The sequence below is a fragment of the Atractosteus spatula genome, chromosome 8 (genome assembly GCF_055471065.1).
Source record: "Atractosteus spatula isolate fAtrSpa1 chromosome 8, fAtrSpa1.hap1, whole genome shotgun sequence".
Classification (NCBI taxonomy): domain Eukaryota; kingdom Metazoa; phylum Chordata; class Actinopteri; order Semionotiformes; family Lepisosteidae; genus Atractosteus; species Atractosteus spatula.
This window is the reverse complement of record NC_142713.1, coordinates 53,762,544-53,785,412: the sequence shown is the minus strand read 5'-3', so window position 1 is coordinate 53,785,412 and position 22,869 is coordinate 53,762,544. Positions and strand designations below refer to the sequence as shown.

Here is a 22,869-nt window from a genome sequence, read left to right as displayed (position 1 = left end):
CTCCCCACACACCAGCTCTCAGTGTGGAGGAGAGCAGAGTGATGAAGCCAGTTCAGAGATGGGGGTTATTAGGAGGCCACAACTGGTAAAGGCCAGGAGGAAATTTGGCCAGGACTCCAGAATTAACACCCCTACCCTTTTTGAGCCAAGCCCTGAGATTTTTCGTGACCTATGGAGAGTAAAGACATCAGTTTTATGTCTCATCCCAAGGATGGAGCCTTTTCTTTACAGTATAGTCTCCCCATCACTATACTGGGGCATTAGGACCCACACAGACCACAGGGTGAGCGCCCCCTACTGGTCCCACTAACATCACTTCCAGCTGCAACCTCAGCTTTCCCAGGAGTCTCCCCTCCAGGTACTGACCAGGCTCACACCTGCGGAGCTTCAAGGGGCTTCCAGGTGTGAGGTACAGGGTGATATACAGTAGCTGTTGTCTTTATATATTTTCTGCTCCTTTTAGAAGCTGTATAGAACAAGCGTAAAAAAGACCAGCTGGAGAGCTGAAGGATTTTGACTGAGCATCACAGACACGTTGCTCACAAACACTCAGAGACACTCAGCGTACTGTATGTGGAAAACAGCAAGCGTCCTTTATATACGATTACGTCTAAGATAATATACTAGCATATTAATACTCATTACTCTCCGCTCAGCAAGTGAGTTTACATCAGGCTGCTAACTGAAAGGAGATGCTCTGTACTGACGCGCTCCTGCTGTCGATGGAGCTCTGATCAGTTATGCCGAAACGTCCGTTCACAGCAGTCTCCAGACGTTAGCCTCGACTGACAGACTGGTGGAAATGAACTCAGCTCCGTTTTACTGTATCGGAAAGGCAGGAGTGCTACAGTGCAGCCGAAACATTTAAATCGCACCAGCGGAGATCTCTGCGGTCCCAGAGCAAACACGGACATCCGTCACCGAAACCCTGTCTGTCTGCTAGACCTCCATATCATAGCACTAACGGTGAACTCAGTGGCACCACAGGTTCTGTCGCTACCTCTCCGGTTTTTGACTCGGACCCGACAGTAAACTCTTGGGTCGACTCGCCTGTCACGGCTCTCACACAGAGAACCACTGTCCCTGGAGCGAGTGCGTTACCGCCAGCATACAAACTGAGCTCTTTACGGTCTCGTTCTCGTTGTAGCTATTCTGCAGAACCGAAGTCTCTGCTCACCGAGTCTAACGGTGTTTCTTTAAATTATAGTAACAGATTCTTAAATAGCAAAGGGCTTTGCTGTATTATTAAGTGACAACATAATGTAGCAATATCAAAGCTTTTATGCACCGCGTTTGGACGATCTAGTGTTGCTCATTCAAACAAAACAACGTCACATACTGCACCTGATCTCTCAGCAATTCCCCCCAGTCTTTCCCTGCTGCTACATGCTTTCGCGCCACGCCGAGGTTAGAGCTCAAATTCCTTCCTGTCACATGACAACAAAAAAGTGGCCAATCAGAGCTCTTCTGGAGGCCACAGGCTGCTTGGCCTTCTGGGATTTGTAGTCTTTCCTTAGGATATGCTTGGAACGACCCAAAGACAGCTGGCAAATTCCCAGAGAACGCATGCTTGTAGAGATGACTTCATACTGCGCTGTATTAATATAAAATAATGAACTGTAGGACATATATCCTTGTTTATGTAATAGATATTACATATATACAGAAAACCAAATTGAAAGGTACACTGTTACCTCAAGTAGATTTGGATAAAAATAAAAGGATATATTATTTGGAAAATCTTGGTTGATACTAAAAAACAGACAACAGTTTGCAGGGACTGACTTATTATAGTGATCGAACATCAAAGGGAATAATGTCACAGATCTATGCTGATTTTTAAGTACTTTAAAGTCCAATATTGTTCAGAGCATTTTACTCCTTGGACCTCAGCGATTTGAGAGTTAACTCCATGAGGGACAAAGGGCCGAGAAAACACCGGCGCTTGGAGATTTTGCACCATGAAAGGCGCTCTATGAAATAAAGGCAATGATTTCCCCTGCTCCAGGGGGCTCTGAGTGATATTCAAAGTGGAGGAAACTCGTCAGATTGAAGCTGCCAGGAACCGCATGCAAGCACTTAAACGTCACCACATACCCACCAGCACCTCTCACCTCAGACGTCCGGGCGCTAATCAATCAATTATCATTCCACACGCTCCTCCCTACTTATACCCTCTCACTCCGCTCACTGCTGAGCTTCCCTCTTTCCTAGCTTTTCCCTTAGGATGAACACTCTAAACCTTATCGTCTTTCTCGGCTCTTGAAGTTCTTGCTCTGTCCCTGGACTTCGGCATCGCTTGACGTGTCTTGGATTTGGTAACTAATTTGGAGCTTTTCCCAGGATTACTCTGCTGCAGCCTCGCATGGGGTCCAAGCCAGCCGCCCCACGGTTGCCTAGACAGGATTATAATAATGAATAATTCCTCACACTTACACAGCGCTCCACTCTGGACACTCCACTCAAAGCGCTTTACAGGTAATGAGGACTCCCCTCCACCACCACCAGTGTGCAGCCCCACCTGGATGATGCGACGGCAGCCATAGTGCACCAGTACCCTCACCGCACACCAGCTCTCAGTGTGGAGGAGAGCAGAGTGATGAAGCCAGTTCAGAGATGGGGATTATTAGGAGGCCATGATTGGTAAGGGCCACCAGGGTTACACCCCTACTCTATTCGAGAAACGCCCTGGGATTTTTACTGACCACAGAGAGTCAGGACCTCGGTTTTACATCTCATCCAAAGGATGGAACCTTTTTTACAGTACAGTGTCCCCGTCACTATACTGGGGCATTAGGACCCACACAGACCGCAGGGTGAGCACCCCCTACTGGCCCCACTAACACATCTTCCAGCAGCACCCTTAGTTTTTCCCAGGAGTCTCCCATCCAGGTACTGAGCAGGCTCACACCTGCTGAGCTGCAGTGGGCTACCAGTTGTGAGTTGCAGGGTGATATAGCTGCTGGCTGCCTGACTGAGCACCTGGTGGAACCTGTAAGAGCCGAGAAGAGTCTCAGATGGAGACTTTGTTGTGGAGCCAGCAAGCTGCTCACGTGCTGTGAGAGAGAGGCTGTAGAAGTCTAGTGACAAGCTGAGAATGCAGCTTTGGCCTAATTGTACAATGCACTAATTAGGCCCCATTTAGAATACTGTGTACAATTTTGGCTGCCCCGTTACAAATTAGATATTGCTGCTCTGAATCAGTCCAGAGAAGATCCGCCTAATACATTTCTGGAATTAAAGTTATGTCCTTCTGTGCCAGGCTGAAAAAACTGAACACGCGGAACAGGTCCCCTTGTAGTCTTCTCCATCCAGGAGTAAAAAGACACATTTCTTTCCGAACTCCCACACTCCTTTGGGTAAAGAAGTGCTCCCTGTTCTTGGTTTTCCATGTCGTTTCCACTTGCGTCCCCTGGTTTGTATTTCACTGCTCATTTCGAAGAGACCTGCTGGGTTGACTTGATTTTGTCAGAGACTTAAACAGAGCAGCGGGAGGGGGCGTCTATTGCTTTTCACCCAAGAGCACAATGTGCTCAACTGCTGCTTGTCATTAAATGATATTCCTATGCAGTGCAAGTACTGGATTCCAAAAATGTCATTTCTCTTGCGGACTGTACCACCCCTTGTTCTTGCGCGAAAGACATGCCTTAAAAATTCCACGGCTTCTTTTGGCATATGGGGAGGAAAAAAGTTCCACTGAGGAAAAAATAGAACTTGGAAACCCCATGAGTATCCGAGGAGCTCCACTGTGAACCAGAGCCACCGAATAGAGCTTGTCAGATCAAGTGGTTGCAAGAAGATGAGTTGCCCTTTGACTTAGAGGGTGTGAATCAAGGAACAGCCCAGGAGGGGGCGATGCAGGGTAGGGGAGCCTTTTGTACTGCCTCCTTCTCCCCCTGTGGGCACAGGGGGCATCTCTGTGATCCAGAATGCAAAGACCCAGCGGGTGATTTTCCACATTGGTAGGATGGATAGTATAATAAATGACGACTCTGGATTTGTGGGAAGAAACAGCCCTTCGTTGTCGTAAGTCAGCAACAAAAGAGTATACATCATACTGCCGCACCATTGACGACTGGGAAACGAGAGCGATCCGGAGCCCAGTAAGCACACCCTGCAGCTGAGGGGTACAGCCTTGCTGTCCCCTGCGAGTTCCAGACGGCTGCTGCTTCACTGGCGTTCATGCTGCTTCAGCCTCTCTCCTCTGCGCCAAGGGGTTTTCTCAGTAAAGGCGTAGCCATGGAATAGACATTAGAGATTGAATCTCCGCATCTCACCGTGTGAAAGTCAGGTGCTGTCAAACTGCGTGCACAGAAGGCTGGGATGTTCCCTAAAAAACAAATATTAGGGTTGAGATGTGTTTTATTCCTTAACGCCCCAACATTCAATTCCATCCCATTGTCTTCTACTCCAGTCCATTCTGATTGGGCAGCTTGTTCTCTCACCTCAGAGGTCCATGCTTGACATCAGACTCCAGCAGGGAATGGTTTGCAGGAATCCAGGTTGAACGTACGCCAGCTGGCCTCTCTCTTCCTCACACCCAAACAGAGGTGAATTTCCACTGACTGGTCCAGGAAACCCGCTGAGGGACCACCTCTCATTTGAAAATGGCTTTTAAAAACACAAAGATAAGATCAATCCATTAGCCATATACAATTTCTTGCATTAGGAATTTGTCATAGTCAAAGAGCTACTGGCCTGCAGCAAACCATAACGGAAATTCAGGCTCCTCAAAGGGCAAAATCAGTGATGCTCAAGTTCCATTCTGGAGGTCCACAGCGCTGCTGGGCCTCTAGTCACTGGGAAATCCTCGGTACTTAAAGATGTGAACAATAACTGAGCAAAGTGCGATTGTAAGATAAGATCACCTTATTGGCCATATACAATTTCTCATATTAGGAATTTGTCTTTCACATACCCCTGCTTGCTCTCCATGAGACACACAGACAGGGAGAGAAGCTTGGGGTCAGAGCACAGGGTCAGCCATTTATACAGCGCCCCTGGAGCAGCTGGGGTTAAGGGTCTTGCTCTGTTGCCCAATGGAGTAGGATTCCTCTGCCAGACAGGGGATTTGAACCGGTAACCTTCCAGCCACAGGCGCAGATCCTGAGCCACAGAGCCACCGCTCCGCCCCTGGCTACCCTGTCTGAAAATCCTGTCGGTCATTGACTAAGTGGCTGTATCGGCATATTCTCACACAAATGGGAAAACGACATGAGTGTGAGTTATGTTGATTCAAAGATAATGAGAGGTAGCTGGGCTTTTAATGCAGTGCTGGGAAAAAGTTTGTGAATCCCAGTCAGTGGGCCTATACACAGATACACATTCCCATGTATTGTATAGACCTAAAACATAATTAGATCTTCATGTAAGTCGTAATAAAGGATCAGGATAACCTGATTAAATGTATAACACAAGGACAAAATATATACAGTATTTTGAGATAATAAATGATCCAACAGATCCAACAGTGAAGACGTTTGTTAAACCCTTAATATCAGCAACTGTCAGCTCACCCTTCAGCAGAAATGACTTCAACTAGACCTTTCCTGTAACTAACTGTAACTAAGCAGGTGTGAGCCTGGCCAGTACCTGGATGGGAGACCAGGGGGCACTCACCATGCAGTCTGTGTGGGTACTAACGCCCCACAAACAAGATGCTGTCCTTCTGGTGAGATGTAAAACTGAGGTTCTGACTCTCTGTGGTCTTTAAAAATCCCAGGGTGTTTCTCAAAAATAGCAGAGGTGTTAATAGTAGTGTCCTGGCCAGATTTTCTCCTGGCCTTTACCAGTCATGACCTCCTTATAATCCAGCAGGTGTGAGCCTGGTCAGTACCTGGATGGGAGACTCCTGGGAAAAACTAAGGTTGCTTCTGGAGGAGATGTTAGTGGGGCCAGCGGGGGTCGCCCACCCTGCGGTCTGTGTGAGTCCTGATGCCCCAGTATAGTGACGGGGACACTTTACTGTAAGAAGGCACCGTCCCTCGGATGAGACATAAAACTGAGGTCCTGACTCTCTGTGGTCATTAAAAATCCCAGGGAGTTTCACAAAACTGTGTTACCCAGGTGTCCTGGCCAAATTTCCTCCTGCCCTTTACCAGTCATGACCTCCTAATAATCCCCATCTGTGAATTGGCTACATTACTCTGCTCCACTCCCCACTGAGAGCTGGTGTGTGGGGAGTGTACTGGTGCACTATGGCTGCCGTCACATCATCCAGGTGGGGCTGCACACTGGTGGTTGTGGAGTGGACTCCCCATTACCTGTAAAGAGCTTTGAGTGGAGTGTCCAGAAAAGCGCTATATAAGTATAAGTGATTATTATTATTATTGACTCTCTTTCACTTCAGCTTTAGCTGACGAATGGATGTTCTGACATTCTCATCCAGAATGTGCTAATACAAGACTGAATTCGAGGCTCCATCAACACTAACTGTATATCCCACCCTGGGCCTGTGACAGCAGAGCACCAAGCCCTGATATCCCGACTACCTTGCTGGACAGCTGGGACAAGGTCTTTCTGTTTGGAGGAAGTGTTTGGTTTTTGCCACAGATATTGTTTCTCGTTATGGGCAAAACGTTAAACTTTTGACCTCTCTGTCCAGAGAACAACCTTGCAACCGTCTTGTGGATTATCCAGATGCCCTTTGGTGAACTTGAGATGGGAGGTAATGTTCTTTTCAGAGAGCAATGGTTTCTCCCTGGCCATCTTTCCATGAAAACTGTTCCCATTCAGCCTTTTCCTGATGCCTGAGACAGGAACACTGACTTTAGCCTTTAGCCCAGCTTGTCACGATCGTAAACCCCTCCTCTTAAGGACTCTCCAGCCCTTCCTTGTTCTGTACTCATTCCCTACACCTGCCTCCGGTTCCTGCCCCCCGTCCTATAAGAGCCAGACGCTCACTCTGTTCCTGGAGCGCCTGGTCCCATCAAGTTTTTAGTTCCTGTTCCTGTGCCAGTTCCTGTTTTTAATTCCCTTTGTCTTCGTCTCGGATGGACCACCCGGCTCTGGACTTTTGCCTTGTCTTGGATTTCCCTTCGGACTCAGTTTTGGACTGTTTGCCTCGGCCACACCTCCCCTAAATACCAGCGCACCATGGACACGCCCCCTGTTCTCATTCCCGACTCCTGCATGCTTTTTTCCTCACTCTACCCTGGATTGTGTCGCCTGCATAGGGTGCTGAAAGAACGCTTCGTTACAAGCTTCGATGTGACTCTGGGGTTCTTCCTGACTTCCCTGTTGATTGTCTGGGTGCTCTAAGGGAAAATGCAAGCAGACCGACCTGTCCTGGATAGAATGTAGTCCATTTGTGTGCCTGGCAGGGGATGGATGGAGCTCCAGGTATTTAGAAACGGATTTGTAACCCCATCCCTTCTGAAGATCGTCAAGCACTCTTGATCTGAGGTTCTGGTCTTCTGGTCAAGGCATGACATACAGTATTCCCAGTAATGTGCATGATGAAGAGCACATTCACAAACCTTTTGATCATTGTATGGGACAGTACTGCCCAAACTCACCTCTCATTTACTTGTTATTTACAATTATTTAACCACCTGATTCTATTTCTTAATTGTGCTAAGTACACCATGGGTTCAGTTATTAGTTCACATACTGTTTCTTAATTGGGCAGTACAATGGTGCAGTGGTTAGCACTGGTGCAGTGCTAGGGTCCTGGGTTCAGTCCTATCTGTGTGGAGTTTGTAAGTTCTCCCCATGTTGTCGTGAGTTTCCTCTGGGTGCTCCAGTTTCCTCCCACAGTCCAAAGACATGCTGGTAGGTTAATTGACTTCTGGGAAATCTGGCGCTGGTGTGAGCGTGTGTGTGTTTGTGTCTGTATGTGTCCTGTGGTGGGCTGGCGTCCCATCCAGGGTGTATCCTGCCCTGTGCCCATGGCTTGCTGGGATCGGCTCCAGCTCCCCTGTCACAGTGAATTAGATAAAGTGGTTAGAACATGGACGGACGATTCCTAATTATTATTTTTTACATCTTTTTTTATCCTCTTACATATTGCATGGGTAAATATCAAACCTTTTGGTTATTTAAAGAAAGACTGGTTTTGATTAAATGAGGTTACCCATCCATCCATATTCTATCCATGTCTTCCACTTCCGGGTCACAGGGGAGCCGGAGCCGGTGCAAGGCAGGGTACACCCTGGGCGGGACACCAGCCCATCACAAGCCAGCAGGGGTATCATGGTCAGAAACTGTGATTCCCAAGATTATAATGGGGGTTCGCAGACTTGTTCTCTGCCCTGTGAATTGCAAATGGCATTCATGCCGTTCTGGATTCCTTCTGACTTCCCAGGTGACCCAGCTAGAGCACCATGCTGTGCCCAGATTTCCAGGGCTTGTATTGCTCAGATAAAACTGCTCTGGCAAGGTTTTTACTCCAGGGTTACAAACCCTGAAGGGAGACTACGTTTCTGGGATGTGAGCTGTTCCCGCTTCAGATAACGTTGTTAAGACGTCAGACTGTTACCAGTGAACACTGCAGTAGCACTGCGTTAACGCTATACAGTAGCCAGTATGCTGATGGCCACAAGAGCCTGAAGTATATTGTGATGTCGCCTTGCTTGTCGCACTTTCTTTCTCGGGGGTGTTGTGTATGTGCGTGTGGGGGAGCGGGGAGGGGGGCGTTATTACCCGCTCTCTTACAAATCACGGCGGAGAAACAGCGATAAAGACAGCAACGTGGCCATCAGTGTCTCCTCCTCTCCCTGACAGAAAGCCACCTGTCGCAGGAGCGGAATGTTCCCTAACCTCCCGGCTGACGTCAGCCCCGGCCGGCAGCTGTGCGGTGCGGTGTATGTGTCACATACATGTGCCGTGGAGCCCTTAACCGCTACTGGGTAAACACGCACCGAGAAGAGGGTGGGGGGAGAGAAAGGGGGGGGAGGGGGTGGACAGGCAGAGAGAGAGAGTGAGAGAGAGAGAGAGGGGAGGGAGCGCTGCTTGGCTCTTACAGTCAGGCGCTGGGTGGATGACAGGACCTGTAGACAGGCCAGCTAGGGACGGACGCACGGCCGCGGAGAGAGTGGGCGCTCTGCGGCGTGACCGCCCGTAGCCGAGACCCGCGATCCCTCGCTGTCTCCTCCGCGCCCGGGCACAGAGGCGGCTCGGCGCCGCAGACGGGCCGGGCTGTGTGCGGCTAAAGGGCACCGGGACACCGGCAGAGGAGGCTGTCGCTGCGTCTGACCCCGTCTAAAACTGAAGATCCGGCCCAGAGGAGAAGGGGAGGGAGGAATTTCGTTCCTTCTGTGTTGCAAATCGTGCGCCGCGTATGACTGATTTTTTTTGTGCCCTCTCTTCTCCTTCTCTAAACACGCAATGTAATCTGGATTAATAAAAATGGATTGTAACCGGCTGCCGGGGCCGTCTTCACTCTCCGTGCGACGGAGGGTCCGTGATTTTCTCTGCTGAAGCAGACCGCTAACGAGGCAGACGGATTTGCTCGAACACAGGTGTTCGTGAAGAATACATAGCAGATTAACCGGCTGGGATCAAGGACCCGCACACCATGTCTCATTCATACTCCTAGCTGAGGAAACCAGGTGGATGTTGCATTTTGGTATCCGTCTTCCTGTGATTCTTTTAGACATCAATGTTTTGTTTTGTTTTTTTCGGACGAAACTGAAGGTTGTTCAAAATAATCTCCGTAGCAACCAAACGACTGCGGCTACCAGGCTGATCCCAAGGTAAAAAAAAAAACCTCTCACGCTTTTTTTCTGACTCCCTCGCAAATCGTTTTCATTAATAGCGTCTAAAAGCACACAAAAAAAATCAGATTAGTCTTTTTATTTTGGGTTTTTTTTTTTCATAATGATGGTATAGACAGCTTTGGCGGGCGTTTCGACGCAAGCCCTGCTCAGAACAAAGTACGTGCTTATAGTTTGTTGTCGTATTTCCCCCTTTTTCGAGACTATCTGATATATCTGGCAGTGAAGAGGCAAAGGGAGCGGGGTCAGAGCTCTCTCGCCTCCCGAGCCACGGCGGGCGAGCGGCTATCGGCCAGCCAGGAGGAGACAGGGGGACCCCGGAGCGGCCGGAGGCAGGAGCGGGCTGCGGGCTGCGCCGTGAGACGCCGTGGGCCGTGGGCTCTCCTCCCGCAGCACAGTCCTTGCCCGACGCGGGGGGCCGTTTAAATAAGACACAAGCCGCCGAGACCCCCGCCCCCGTCTGAAACTGTTGCTTGCAGTACAGAAGGAGACTCGGAGACACTGATACAAACGAAGACGACAGCAGTTTGTTTGTTTATTTTATTTTCCGCTCTGCTTTACGGTCCTCGAATAAGATTTGTTCCCCCCTCCCCCTTAAAGAAAAGGAGAAGTACTGCTTTGTTGTGGATCAGCATGGTTCCGGGGACGCCGGCCGCCATGCTCCCCGCCCAAGAGGCGGCCAAAATCTACCGGACCAACTACGTGAGGAACTCCCGCGCCATCGGCGTCCTGTGGGCCATCTTCACCATCCTCTTCGCCATCGTCAACGTGGTGTGCTTCATCCAGCCCTACTGGATCGGGGACGGCGTGGAGACGCCCCAGGCCGGCTACTTCGGCCTCTTCCACTACTGCATCGGGAACGGGATGTCCCGGGAGCTGACCTGCCAGGGCAGCTTCACCGAGTTCAGCTCCATCCCCTCCGGCGCCTTCAAGGCCGCGTCGTTCTTCATCGGGCTCTCCATGGTCCTGGTCATCACCTGCATCGTCTGCTTCGCCCTCTTCTTCTTCTGCAGCACCGCCACCGTCTACAAGATCTGCGGCTGGATGCAGCTCGCCTCCGGTGAGTTAGCCTTCCGGAAATAATAATACTAATAATAATAATAATTGGAGGGGAGGAGGGTGTTTTTGTACTCTGTCATCCCTTGGGGTTGAATAAAATAAACCCACACCAGACACAATAATACCGCAGAGCAGGGAGCACTTGTGGTCTTGGCTGAAACGGTACGGGGCTCACAAAGGTGGAGCGACTCGCAAAGGCCCTTGTCTGGAAAACCGCGCTTGAAATAACCCCGTGTTTCTGACTGTGAACGCAGTGTGGCAAAACCGCAGACAAGCCGCTGTCGGATCCGGCCGGGGGCGGCCTGCCGCCGGGGGCCCGTTGCCTGGGAGACGAGCGCCCGGGTCCCGCGGCCGGCCCGCGCGCGTCCCCTCTCGCTCCCTCTCTGCCCGGGTGCGTGAGTCAGCGGCTGCACGAACAGATACTGTACCCCGGCCGCCGTGACTCCGAAAGGTGGTAAAAAGAAATGCAAATAGGGTAATTTGGCAACATGGAGCCCTATCGATGAACCTGCTGACAGGAGCTGGTTGTCTGATTGTTTGGGTTTCAGGGGGTGTTTCTCTGACTCACAGATTTCCCGAAATGTTAGACGCCTTGGTCTACATTCGTAACACACATATACGGATACACATATAAGACCTGTTGTTTTTTCCTGTGGACATAAAACAAAAACCCCATGTTTTAGAAGTCACACACACACACACAAAAAAACCCCTTCAGAGTGATGATAAATGTAAAAGTCCAGGACAGAGCAGTTTAAACTCCGCGTTTGTGGTGTGTCGCGCCAAGAGATGGCGGCTGCCGGTGTGAGGACCATGATCAGTAGTTGGTGCCAGCTCGGAAGGGTTTGTGCGGGCTGGCGAACAACAGAGCCAACCCGTGTCTCCAGTCTGCGTCTGTACAAGTCCGCCAGCCCCGCTGCGGTGTGTAGTTCTCCTGGAGCTTGTGTTGACAGTGACAGACACCTGTGGAAGTGGACTGGACGTGGGATCGCGTCCATGTGTTCTCCTGGTAAAGTACGAGATTCGCGCAGAAGCCGTGGACGGTGTAAAATGACCTGTCTTGTGCATTTTTTTTATTTAGAAGTTATTGCTAGCAGTTAGTTAGCAGTAATTGCACCTAAATAAAGGCTGGTATCCCGGCTGGTACCCCGGGACATGAACAGCTCTTGTGCCCGCTTCCTGCAGTCTCAGCAGCACTGCGTGTCAAGAGCTGTCCGTGGTGCTGAACCGTTTCGCTGCTTGTTATTCTGCAGGACCCCCCCAAAAAAAAAACAAGGTTCAACTGCATCCTTCGGTCCGTGTCTCTGATAAATAGGTAGAGAAACCTGTCACACGTAAAAACAGACAATGTTAAACGACAAAGTCCCCATTCGGAACCCACGCATACCCTCCTCAGCTGTTACAGCTATCGTAGAACACAGCACGGATGATTAGCAATAGGACAGGCGATGTTTAATCACTGGCAAAGCTGAAAAGATCCCCAGAGACTTGAAAGTCTCCTGTGCACAGACATACAGCCACAGAAATCAGTATGCCTCTTCACAACCCGTGCCTTAAACTAATCAATTCAGCAGAAATCGTCCCATTTTCGCGGATGTTTAAAGCGTCCGATAGGCTTGGGAGCGATGTTGTTGTCCAATAATCGTTTTCCCAGCAACAATACACAGATCAGTTGTCGACGTTGTCGGAGATGATGCAGCCTGCTGATAACCACATGTCTATGACTGCAGATCACATTACTGAGCCTCATCATTACCAGAGCAATCCAGAGCCTCTCTGCTTCTTTTCAATTAGAAAGGACTATAAAGGCACACTGAGAACAGGGTCTGTTTGCTGTAGGCCATTCACAACACTTAGGAAAGCTTGTGCTGTGTTGCAAACTTCCTTTAGGTGCTCTGACGAAGATAACGTTTTGGTACCTAATTAGAAACGTGCTGTTGGCTAACCAATGCGTGTTTTGACCCGTGCCTTCATATAGAGTTAAGAAGACAGGACATGAGAGTAAGAAAGCTTACACATGAGCAGAGGCCATTGGGCCATCTAGCCTGTGTGGTAGTTTGTCGTTAATTGATCCAGAAATCTCATCTGGCCAGTTCTTGGACAAAGCTTCAGCAACATGGCTTGGCATTTTGTTCCACACTCCTACAACCCTTTGTGTAAAGAAGCCCCTGCTGTTCTCAGCTTTGGACGCAGATCTTACTTCAGACAGATAAGAAAAGAAACCATCAAAGAGCCAGGTTCAAGGTGTTCATGGACGCTGTGCCTCGGATGGGAGTGTCTCTCAGCAAACCTGTACTTTTGGACTCAATTGATTTCATATTAGTTCATTCCACCCTTCATTTAACACTTAGTGTGCAACTGTTCTCCTCTGTGAAAGCTTTTGAAGTTTCCAAATTTCCATCAAGTTTTATTAGACTACCTAAAAGCCGGTAAATGCAATCAAAAACAGATTATTTAAAGCTCGGAAGCTCAGAATTATTTCACTTGAGCATCGGAGTGCTTAGTTGGATTGAAACCCTAGTTTGAGGCTGGAGAAAGACAGTGGTTAAGATGAAGAATGGGACAGATCCATGTAGATTCATTTGGATCTATGGAGAGCATGTGGCCAGCTCTTGACAGATGACACAAAACCTTCACTCAGGGCTCGCTGCAGTGCAACCATGCGACCTCTATTTGCTCTTTATCTATATTACTCTCTCTTTCCTGCTGGCGCTATCTCCTTCCCCCTCTCCCTCCTCTCCTCCTCTGGCTCACCTGTTCTACATTTCCATCTTCCCCTCTTCAGCATAGAGCAGGTAACATCATTGTAGATTGGAGGCAAAAGATGAGCCTGGATTTGTAATAACATCTCAGTGCCGACCCAGAATTCCATTGTGTCCTCGTAAAGATCTGTCTGTTTAGTTCTTGAGTGAGGTAGCAAGTAAACAAGCAAGGGCTCTCGATCCAGGGGTGTCCAAGAGCTACTGGCCTGCAGCAAACTGTAAAGGAAACTCAGGCTCCTCAAAGGGCAAAATCAGTGATGATCAAGTTCCATTCTGGAGGTCCACAGTGCTGTTCACTGAAGATCACTTTATTGTCCATATACAATTTCTCGGATTAGGAATTTGTCTTTTCACATACCCCTGCTTGCTCTCCATGAGACACACAGACAGGGAGAGAAGCTTGGGGTCAGAGCTCAGGGTCAACCATTTATACAGCACCCCTGGAGCAGCTGGGGTTAAGGGTCTTGCTCAGGGGCCCAACAGAGTAGGATTCCTCTGCTGGCCATAGGATACAAACCGGCAACCTTCTAGCCACAGTCGCAGATCCTTAGCCACAGAGTCACCCACCACTGCTATGTACACCACTAAGTACACCACTATGTGCTTAGGTCAGTTAAGAAACTGAGAGTCCAGATTAGCTGAACAGTGAAACTCTCTGTGGCTCCTGAAGTGCGGCCAGTCAGGGATGATTTGCAGCCACCTCAAACTAATCACTCAGCCCAGTGATGGCCCAAAACCCAAGAAGACCTGAGACTGCAAATTACTTAAATTAAATGGCTGTTTTCCTTCCCTAGTCCTTGACAGCTAAGACAGGAAACAGACCTAGAAAGTTTGCCAAACTGTGGATCCGATTTGCTGTCCCAGGGCTAAACACTTTGCAGTGGTCATCAGAATTTACTCAGTTGAGTTCGTAATTGATATCATCTCACTAACAACTCAGATGAAGACTAACGCAGTCAGTACATCCAAGACCACCAATGAGGATCACTGCATAAGACATTGGTGATCCGAGTCTCATCCAGCTGCTTCTTGAAGGAAACCAGGGCTCTGGATTCAACATCCAGGTTGAGTAGATTTGTTCCGTACTCTCTCAACCCTTTGTGTAAAGAAGGGCCTTCTGTTTCTCAGATTTCAATGTACTTTTACCTAGTATCCACCTGTGTTCTGTGGTTAAGGTTGACTTTATCAATTTTTCGGAGGATTTTGAACCTTTCTAATATCCATCATCTGGGGCAGAACTGTAGATCAAAAATGGCTGACAGTAATACTGCATTATATTGGAAATGCCAGTTCCACCACCAGTGACAGCGTGCTCCAAACTGTCTTCATGGTTACCAAGGTGCCTACAAAATATTAAATAAAAGATCTCTGCAGACATTTGCATAAAACATAGAAGGGTAATTAGAGCAAGCCATTCAACCCATTTAGCCCATTTGGTAGTTAGTAGCTAATTGATCCAAGGGTACCAGGATATCAGCTTCCTCAACATGACAGGGCACCTTGTTCCATACTTCCACAACCCTCTGTGTAAAGAAGTGCCTCCTATCTGGAATTTAGGATCTCTTCCAGCCATGTCTTGAAAGAAGCCAGAATATCACTTTCGGCAACATGGCTTGTTCTCCGCCCCCACAACCCTTTTTGTAAATACACGCCTTCCTGTGAGTATGACATCTCACGGCATAGGCTTCAACAATATGGATTGGTTAGCCCGCTCCATACATCTACAACCCTTTGAGTAAAGAAGTTCCAGACTCTCGCCCCGAAGGGGTAGGAAGCACCCTCTTTTATCCCCCTCTCAAAGGTTAACGAGGCCTCCCCCCCCCCAGGTGTTTGTGGAAAACGCGTTCAGCAGGCAGATAGCCAGGATTCGGATAGAAGCCTCGGAATCTCAGAGGCTTTTCTCTGCAAGGAAGCTGAGAGAAGGTCTCTGAAACACCGAGCGATCGCCACCGCGGCGTGTTTGGAGGGGGCAGACTTGCGCGTGCAGTCGCTGGGCGCTGTGGCGGAGCGGCACAGGGGGGGCGTCTGCACCGCTCAGCTCCCAGGTGTCTGGGGGAGAGTGGGGGGGGGGGAGCCGAGCAGACAGGGAGGAGGCTCAGCCCTCCTCAAAATGGAGGCAGGCAGGTTTGGGAAACACGCCGCCGCCACATGGAGGACTGCTGTGCGTGAGAGAGGGGAGGCGGGGAGCACCGCGAAGGAGACGACGAAGCGACAGAGAGACACGGGGAGAGGAAGGGGGGCAGCAGGCGGGCTGACAGGGAGCATGTGAGCAGCATCAGAAGCAGCAGGAGTTCGCTCGTGCATTTCAGTCACATGGGGGAGCAGAAGGGAAGATGCAACACTGAATGCAGAGATCTAGGTTGTTTTTTTTGGGTTTCCTGTTTTCAAGTCAGATCTTTGGGTAAAAACAAGGTAGCGGTCAGAATAATAGCATGGCAGCCAGATTCCAGTCAAAGATTGGTTTGTGCCTTGATCCTCTTCCTCTTGATGTGGTAATAATGTAATAATGAAACGAGGGGCGATTAGTATGCTGGTACCAGAACTTTTACATTGTGAGGATCATAAGGGAAACCTTAATGCCAGGAGAGAGGTATTGTTTTTCAGAATCTCGGATTGTGCAGTGAGTCTGTATTATATCGTTTCAGCTAGCGTCTCAGACTTACTGTCTCCAACGCCAGTTTTATATCCTGTCTGTTGTGGACAGGCTGCAATAGAGATGATAATGACATTACAAAGCTTTTATCTTGTCACACGAATCTCTTAATAGGCGTGCTGTATGTAAGAGGCTATCACCATAACATAACTTTGAAACTAGGAACCACTCAATAAATACATTAGAGCTTTAGAGAGCTCTAGAATTGGTGCAACTGAGAATAGTCTGCTGTCTACAACTGCTATTCACCTTAATTATCCTGGCAAAAAAAAATGTATAAATGAGCAGGCATTCTGCCCATGACCCAGGCCTAACTGCATGTGGCTTATTGATCACGCCCTTCCTGGACGGTACCAGATTCTGATGACTTTATTCCCAGCAGCTCTGTGCAGCCAAGTGCCTCCTGTGCTCAGTCCGGTGTATAAATTCTCAGTGTGCTCTGGAGCTTTTCTGTTTCTGTCTGCATTTAAAATGCATTTAAAAGCTTGAGCATATGTGATTCAGTCTATTTCCAGGATTTCAGTCACCTCAGTCAAATCTCCTGGGCATTGAAAGGCAAATAATTAGAACATCAGAGCTGAAGAAAGGAAGCCATGAGTCCATCTTGCTCTTATCGTGGCAGGTAGCTCAACTGTAGTGTGTAGTGTAGTGTGTAGTGTTGACTAGAATTAAGGTCCAACTACTACGTTGTATAATTTGAACGCAGCTTGACTTGATTTGAGTTCTGAGAGTGTAAGAACATGTCTAAATGAGAAGACAAAGTCATCCATCCCATCCAGCAGATTGGGTAGTAAACAGCCCCTTCATCCAATGATCTCATGGAGCTGTCTCTAGAAAGAGGTCAGGGTATCAGCTTGTTGCAGACTCACAAAACCCCTTGTGTAAAGAGGTGCCTCCTGTTTAAAATGCACCTGCAGGTACTGTAGTTTCTACCTGTGTCCTCTGGTCCCTGTGAAGCAGAAAGAAGAAGGAAATCAATTCATTAAGGACTAGGACACAAATTGCCATCACACACAGTACTTCTGTAAGATTACAATTCAGAAAGGCTGCCTTTACCTCTGACCTCCAAAACTGCCAAACTGAGATTTGATCTCTAAACTGAGCAACAGTATCCCTCTTTTGGGGAACTATTACGGGGCAGGAAATCTACAGAGATCTTTTAGGAGTTGTGTCCTTTATGCATAGCTATAATGTTGGTATATATAAAAGCAAATGCACTAGGTATTACACTGGTTTTTATACCCTGTTGTTTAGTTCATTTGGATTAACATAATTAACCAATTATGTTAATTTAAATAAACTTAATAATAATGTCAAATATTATTTATTATGAGTGAAATCAGCACCTCCTGACTGCAGGCTATAGATGTCTGATCGTTGCGGGTCACCAGCATCACAGTATTGGACTCATAGTGACAGAAGGCGTACTTATTCCTCTCTGAGGATGAGAGGAGAGGCATGCAGGGAGGCAAGGGCATCCTGACCCACTAGCACCAGCTGCACCCGCAGCACTGCTGTGCTTGTGTCTGGGTGTGTGCGACCCACAGCACCCTGTCCATCTGTCTGTCTGTCCATCTGTCTGCCTGTCCGCTGTGTCTGACGGCCACAGTCCTCCTGGTCTTACAGGCAGACAGGAAAGCCAGGTTGACTTCTCCTGATCAAGTAACTGATTGATCCACTCAAGGCATTCAGAACTCAGCTGGAAAGAAAGGCAGTAGGTATATTGTAGGTCTCCAGAGGACCAGAGATCAGTGATCTGGTGTCGCTTCAGGAAATAGGGGTTTCTGATTTGCTGTGTGTATGCTACTGCCTCCTGTGCTTGTAGCTGAGTAGCAGGATTCGGGTGTCTGCCAGAACCCTAGGGCTGCAGTTTGAGTCATTGCCTCTCTGGCAGCAGAGCCCCAGACCTCCATCACAGCACCTTCTGCGTGAGCCTGGACCTGCCAACTCTCGGCACACACTGGAGAGCAGGCTCCGCTCATCCCCGGCCCCGCCCGGCACGGCGCTCGCACTGCAGATTCGATTCAAATCGCAGCGCCGCTCTCGGCGCGCCCCTGCAGGAAGGACATGTGCCGAATCGCTGCAGCGGGCTCTGTCTCGCTCTGAGGACACGGCCGCGGACAGGGGGGCTCTGGGATAGGTTAATTAGTGTGATCGCAGGCTGATTCTATGTCAGCCTCTGCTGGCTCCACACACACACACACACACACACACACACACACACACACACACACACACACAAGGCCTCACTGGCGCCAAGCCTGTTGCTTAGTGACCTCACTAAGCCCTACAAACCCAGCGCTGGGTGGCGCTGATCCCACCAGTACCGGTGATCACATCCAGCAGTGGCAGAGCACAGCTGCAGCCGTCTCACACACCCCCGCACCCAGGCCAACACGAATGGGAGCCCTGGAAGACACCTGCGAAAGCAGCTCGAGCCTCAGGGATGCCCAAGAGGGATTCCAGAGCCGCGTTTCTCAACCGGCGCGCCGCGCAATTCTGGACAAGTCACACCTGAGAAAAATCAATGCTGAGGGAATGAGATGTTGCTGGTACATTACTTTGAGGAGCAATCTAAGCCTCGTGTTGCATGTTGGCTGTGTAGAGATGAAAGAGCAGAAGCTCGCAGGGGAAATTGCCTGCAGTGCAGGTTAACCGTTTCATGTCTGAAGAAGATCAAATAACAAAGGAGCGTCCAAGCTGGGCGCCATATCTCGCTGCCAGGATAAGGCGGCTCCGTACCGAGGCAAATTCAGGTTAAACACCTAGACAAGTTTTGTTCAAAATATTTTAAATAACATTCCTGGGCCGGTGAAGTGCGTGTGGAGGGGGGGAGAGGGGTGGTGTGGCCTGTGGAAGTGACAAAGGCGAGAGACGCTGAGCTAGCGGATCTGCTTCCCGCTGCTGGTCCTGAACTCGCCCTTGCCTCACCAGCACTGGTCGCTCTTGTCACCTCATGCCACAGCCCTGCGTATGAGGTCACATGGCGCAGCGCTGTGAGCTTACAGCAGCGCTCTGGCCGACTCCAGGGCCGCTCCACTGTGAGAGCCATGATTCACATGTCAACAACCTGACCAGCTCAGGACCAATTTACCAGCTCCTCCCAGCTCTTCAGATGCTGATCAGCATCTTTAAAGGGACAGCACTGGACAGCCCTGCTGTAGACACGGCACCCCCTCCGGGACCGGGACTGGACAGCCCTGCTGTAGACACAGCGCCCCCTACTGGACCGGGACTGGACAGCCCTGCTGCAGACACAGCGCCTCCTACTGGACCGGGACTGGACAGCCCTTCTGTAGACACAGCGCCCCCTCCGGGACCGGGACTGGACAGCCCTGCTGTAGACACAGCGCCCCCTTCGGGAACAGGACTGGACAGCCCTACTATAGACACAGCGCCCCCTACTGGACCGGGACTGGACAGTCCTGCTGCAGACACAGCGCCTCCTACTGGACCGGGACTGGACAGCCCTGCTACAGACACAGCGCCCCCTTTGGGACCAGGACTGGACAGCCCTGCTGTGGACACATTGACCCCTCCGGGACCGGGACTGGACAGCCCTGCTGTGGACACACTGACCCCTCCACGACCAGGACTGGACAGCCCTGCTGTAGACACAGCGTCCCCCCCAGGACCAGGACTGCACAGAAGAGCAGATTACTCTTTATCCTTCTCAGTGGCAGAGCAGATAGCTGGCCTGACGGCAAGAAGGTTTTGAAATTTGTCTTTTTGAACTTTCCTCTGTCCCAGCAGAGGGGCCCCAGGATTAAGAAGAGCCTCAGTAAAACAGCAGCTACCACAGTGACGAGGGAATCTCTTCCCCACTGCATGGTTCCACGTCTATGACAGCACCTCCTGCACTGCCCGCGTCTCTTCTGTGTCTGGGAACCTCGTTACCTCGTGGTAGCTGTGCTGTGGCCTCATCTGGCTTGATTCATGCCTGACTGTGACAAGACAGCAACCTAATGTTGTTTTTATGTACCCCACTCAGTGTGCATCCTCAGGACTGATGAGAGCTCTGAAATTCTCATCTCACTGTCACTGTTTGATACACACTCTTGACGTGATTAGTACAATACCAACACAGTGCGTTTTACCATTAGAGTTTATCTTCATCCAAGGCATCCGGGGGCAATTCACAGAAAAAGCCCATCGAGATACAGCTGGGTCCCTCCAGCTCAAACAGGTGTACATGGTGTCTGCAGTGAAGAGGTACGTGGGCTTTCTTAATGTCATTTGGAATCCCGAAGTGAGGATTATGATGACTGAAGGCTCCTGCTCCTCTGTTTAAGGTTTCCTCCTAGTGGGAGCGAAATACTCAGCATTCTTGTATCTCAAGCTCTGATTTAGATCATGGGCTCATAGCCATTTGTGGGATAAAAAGACCTAAGACACTTATCTTCTTCTGTTCTTCTGTATCTTCTGTTTTTCCATCTTTGAACCACCAGTTATTTGTTACACTCGCCTGATTTAGAGCAGCCAGTGTGCTTTTCACATCTCGGCTCATGGCTCTGAACCCTGTGTCTGCACACGGGGGGAGAAGGAGGAAGTGACTCCTCCGACCCCGCCCACTTTCCAGCCCACTTGTCTTCCTGCCGGGGAGCCAACCGGAGAAGAGCTGTGTCACTCACTGACAGCATGGCGCTCCTGCAAGCTCCCAAGAGACCACACGGAGGCGCTATATCGCTGATCCCTAGCCAACCAATCCCAACCCCTACACTCAAGGGATCCCAGTTGCAGTCGGCTGGTGGCTCGAACCTGCAATCTGGAGCTCAACCTGCACTCAGGCAAGCGCCTTTCATTGGTTGAGCCACTCAGTGGGTGCAGGCGACTCGTCTTTGTTGCCTTGTCTCTGCGCTGTAGAGCCACAGGTTGGCATTACTGAGACTCGCTGCAGTGATAAGAGACACAGATCAGCTGGTCCTGGTGGAGCTCTCAGAGCTGCTCAGTAAAGTGTTCATCGTCCTGTTCAGCTCAGACCACCTCCACAGGGACTGCGAATGTGTACTGACCTCCAGATTACAACATCGTGTGCAAGCAGCTGTCCAGTCCTGGTCCAGAAGGACGCGCTGTGTCTACATCAGGGCTGTCCAGTCTCGGTCCAGTCCTGGTCCAGAAGGACGCGCTGTGTCTACATCAGGGCTGTCCAGTCTCGGTCCAGTCCTGGTCCAGAAGGAGGCGCTGTGTCTACATCAGGGTTGTCCAGTCCAGGTCCACAAGGGGCGCTCTGTCTACAGCAGGGCTGTCCAGTCCTGGACTTGGAGGGGGCGCTGTGTCTACAGCACGGCTGTCCAGTCTTGGTCCAGTCCTGGTCCAGAAGGGGGTGCTAACTCTTGTCTCCGCTTGGCTCTGCACACAGGCAAGGACTTCAGAGTGTTTATTAATATATATTTATTAATAATCAGTAATAGTAACTAAAGTCTGAATGAACCTACCATTTGGCACGTTGAGCTTCTTGAAAAGTGTTTAAGAATATATTCTCTTTGCTGCTTTAGTCAGAGGCTTGTGTTCTCAGGAAGAAGCTAATGTCAGCTCTTTGTTCTAACGCATGACAGAGGGACGTAGGGGTAAGACTCCAGCACCTGACCATCAGCATCTTTGCGTCTTGTGAGGCCTGACTAATACTGTGCTGAGTGGCAGCAGTGCTTCGCTCCACTCTCACTGCCACTGTTTAATAGCTTCATTCAGAGTGCAGTTAGTATCGGGTCATTGCAGCTTCCTCTGGCAGGCAGCAGCACTGAGCCGTACGGCAATGAGCTATGCTTCCATCTGTATCATGGCAGAGCCAGTGCAGCTCTTCGGATTGCTCTGTGTGGAAGACAGGGATGGGGGAGGACGGCCAGTTCAATGCAGTTTAATGCTTTTCTTGTTTTCTGAGCTGATAAGCACAGCAAAGGAGATCTGCGGGACCAAATGCCCTGGCTGCACACCTCTGATTTATGATCTTATTCCTCTCAAGTTCATATTTTTATTCAGGTGTGATTACTGCCATGGCAGAAGCTTCTGATGTATTGTCTTACAGTACTCTGTATAGTACTCTATGCTAATAGACTGAATAAGTCTATTAGACTATTGGACTTATTCTCAAAGTCTGTTCCCTACTCTCAGACGCATTATTGCCAAAGAAGGGAGCAGAACGCGATCCTGTCAGTACTCAGGGCTTCACTGTCACAGAGAATCAGCTGCATTCCCATGATCAGATCCGCACAGTACTATGACAGAGCTCGCATACACTCCACAGCACAACCCGAGCAGCTCTTACACCATCAGTCCAGCTCAGAGATGATCCCTCTTTGTCCCTGGATACATCAGCCTTGCAGGATTTATGGGGAACTTGAACTCCACTCTGATCAAGCTCATCCATCGTTTTCAAGCCATCACCATCGTGCTCTTTGCGATTCCAAAACACTCTGCTCTGCCTCCTAGCTTCAATGTCCTAAGGTCTATAAAGCACTCCGAGAAATACATGTCTTTTCATGTGTGAGGGGGAGTGGACAAAAGAAAGATCATCCAGTGTGATGGCAGCAAAAGAGTTAGCCTGGATCATCTCTGTGCTCAAGGGTTTCATCGTGTTAAAGGAACGTTAAAAAAACAGTCCAGTCTTTTACTAGTAACAGTCCATGATGTAATCACTGAAACGCTCAAAGAAATTTGACACAGAGCATTTCTAACGCCCAGT

General features: G+C 49.6%; 2 protein-coding genes across 4 annotated transcripts in view; one reads left to right on the top strand and one right to left on the bottom strand.

Annotated features, from left to right (window-relative positions):
- Positions 1-1,398, bottom strand: part of orc5 (origin recognition complex, subunit 5) — a 47,598-nt gene extending 46,200 nt beyond the window's left edge. The window contains exon 1 of the mRNA XM_088923857.1: positions 1,345-1,398. The gene's annotated coding sequence lies outside the window, so the exon portion shown is untranslated. The remainder of the gene's footprint in view (positions 1-1,344) is intronic.
- A 7,536-nt stretch (positions 1,399-8,934) lies between these two features.
- lhfpl3 (LHFPL tetraspan subfamily member 3) overlaps positions 8,935-22,869 on the top strand; it is a 38,419-nt gene continuing 24,484 nt past the window's right edge. For 2 of the 3 annotated variants that reach the window (XM_088924083.1, XM_088924085.1), the window contains exon 1: positions 8,935-10,776. In XM_088924083.1, the coding sequence (XP_088780209.1) occupies positions 10,350-10,776 (427 nt within the window). In that variant the 5' untranslated portion in view covers positions 8,935-10,349. The remainder of the gene's footprint in view (positions 10,777-22,869) is intronic. The other variant, XM_088924084.1, reaches the window with a different exon arrangement.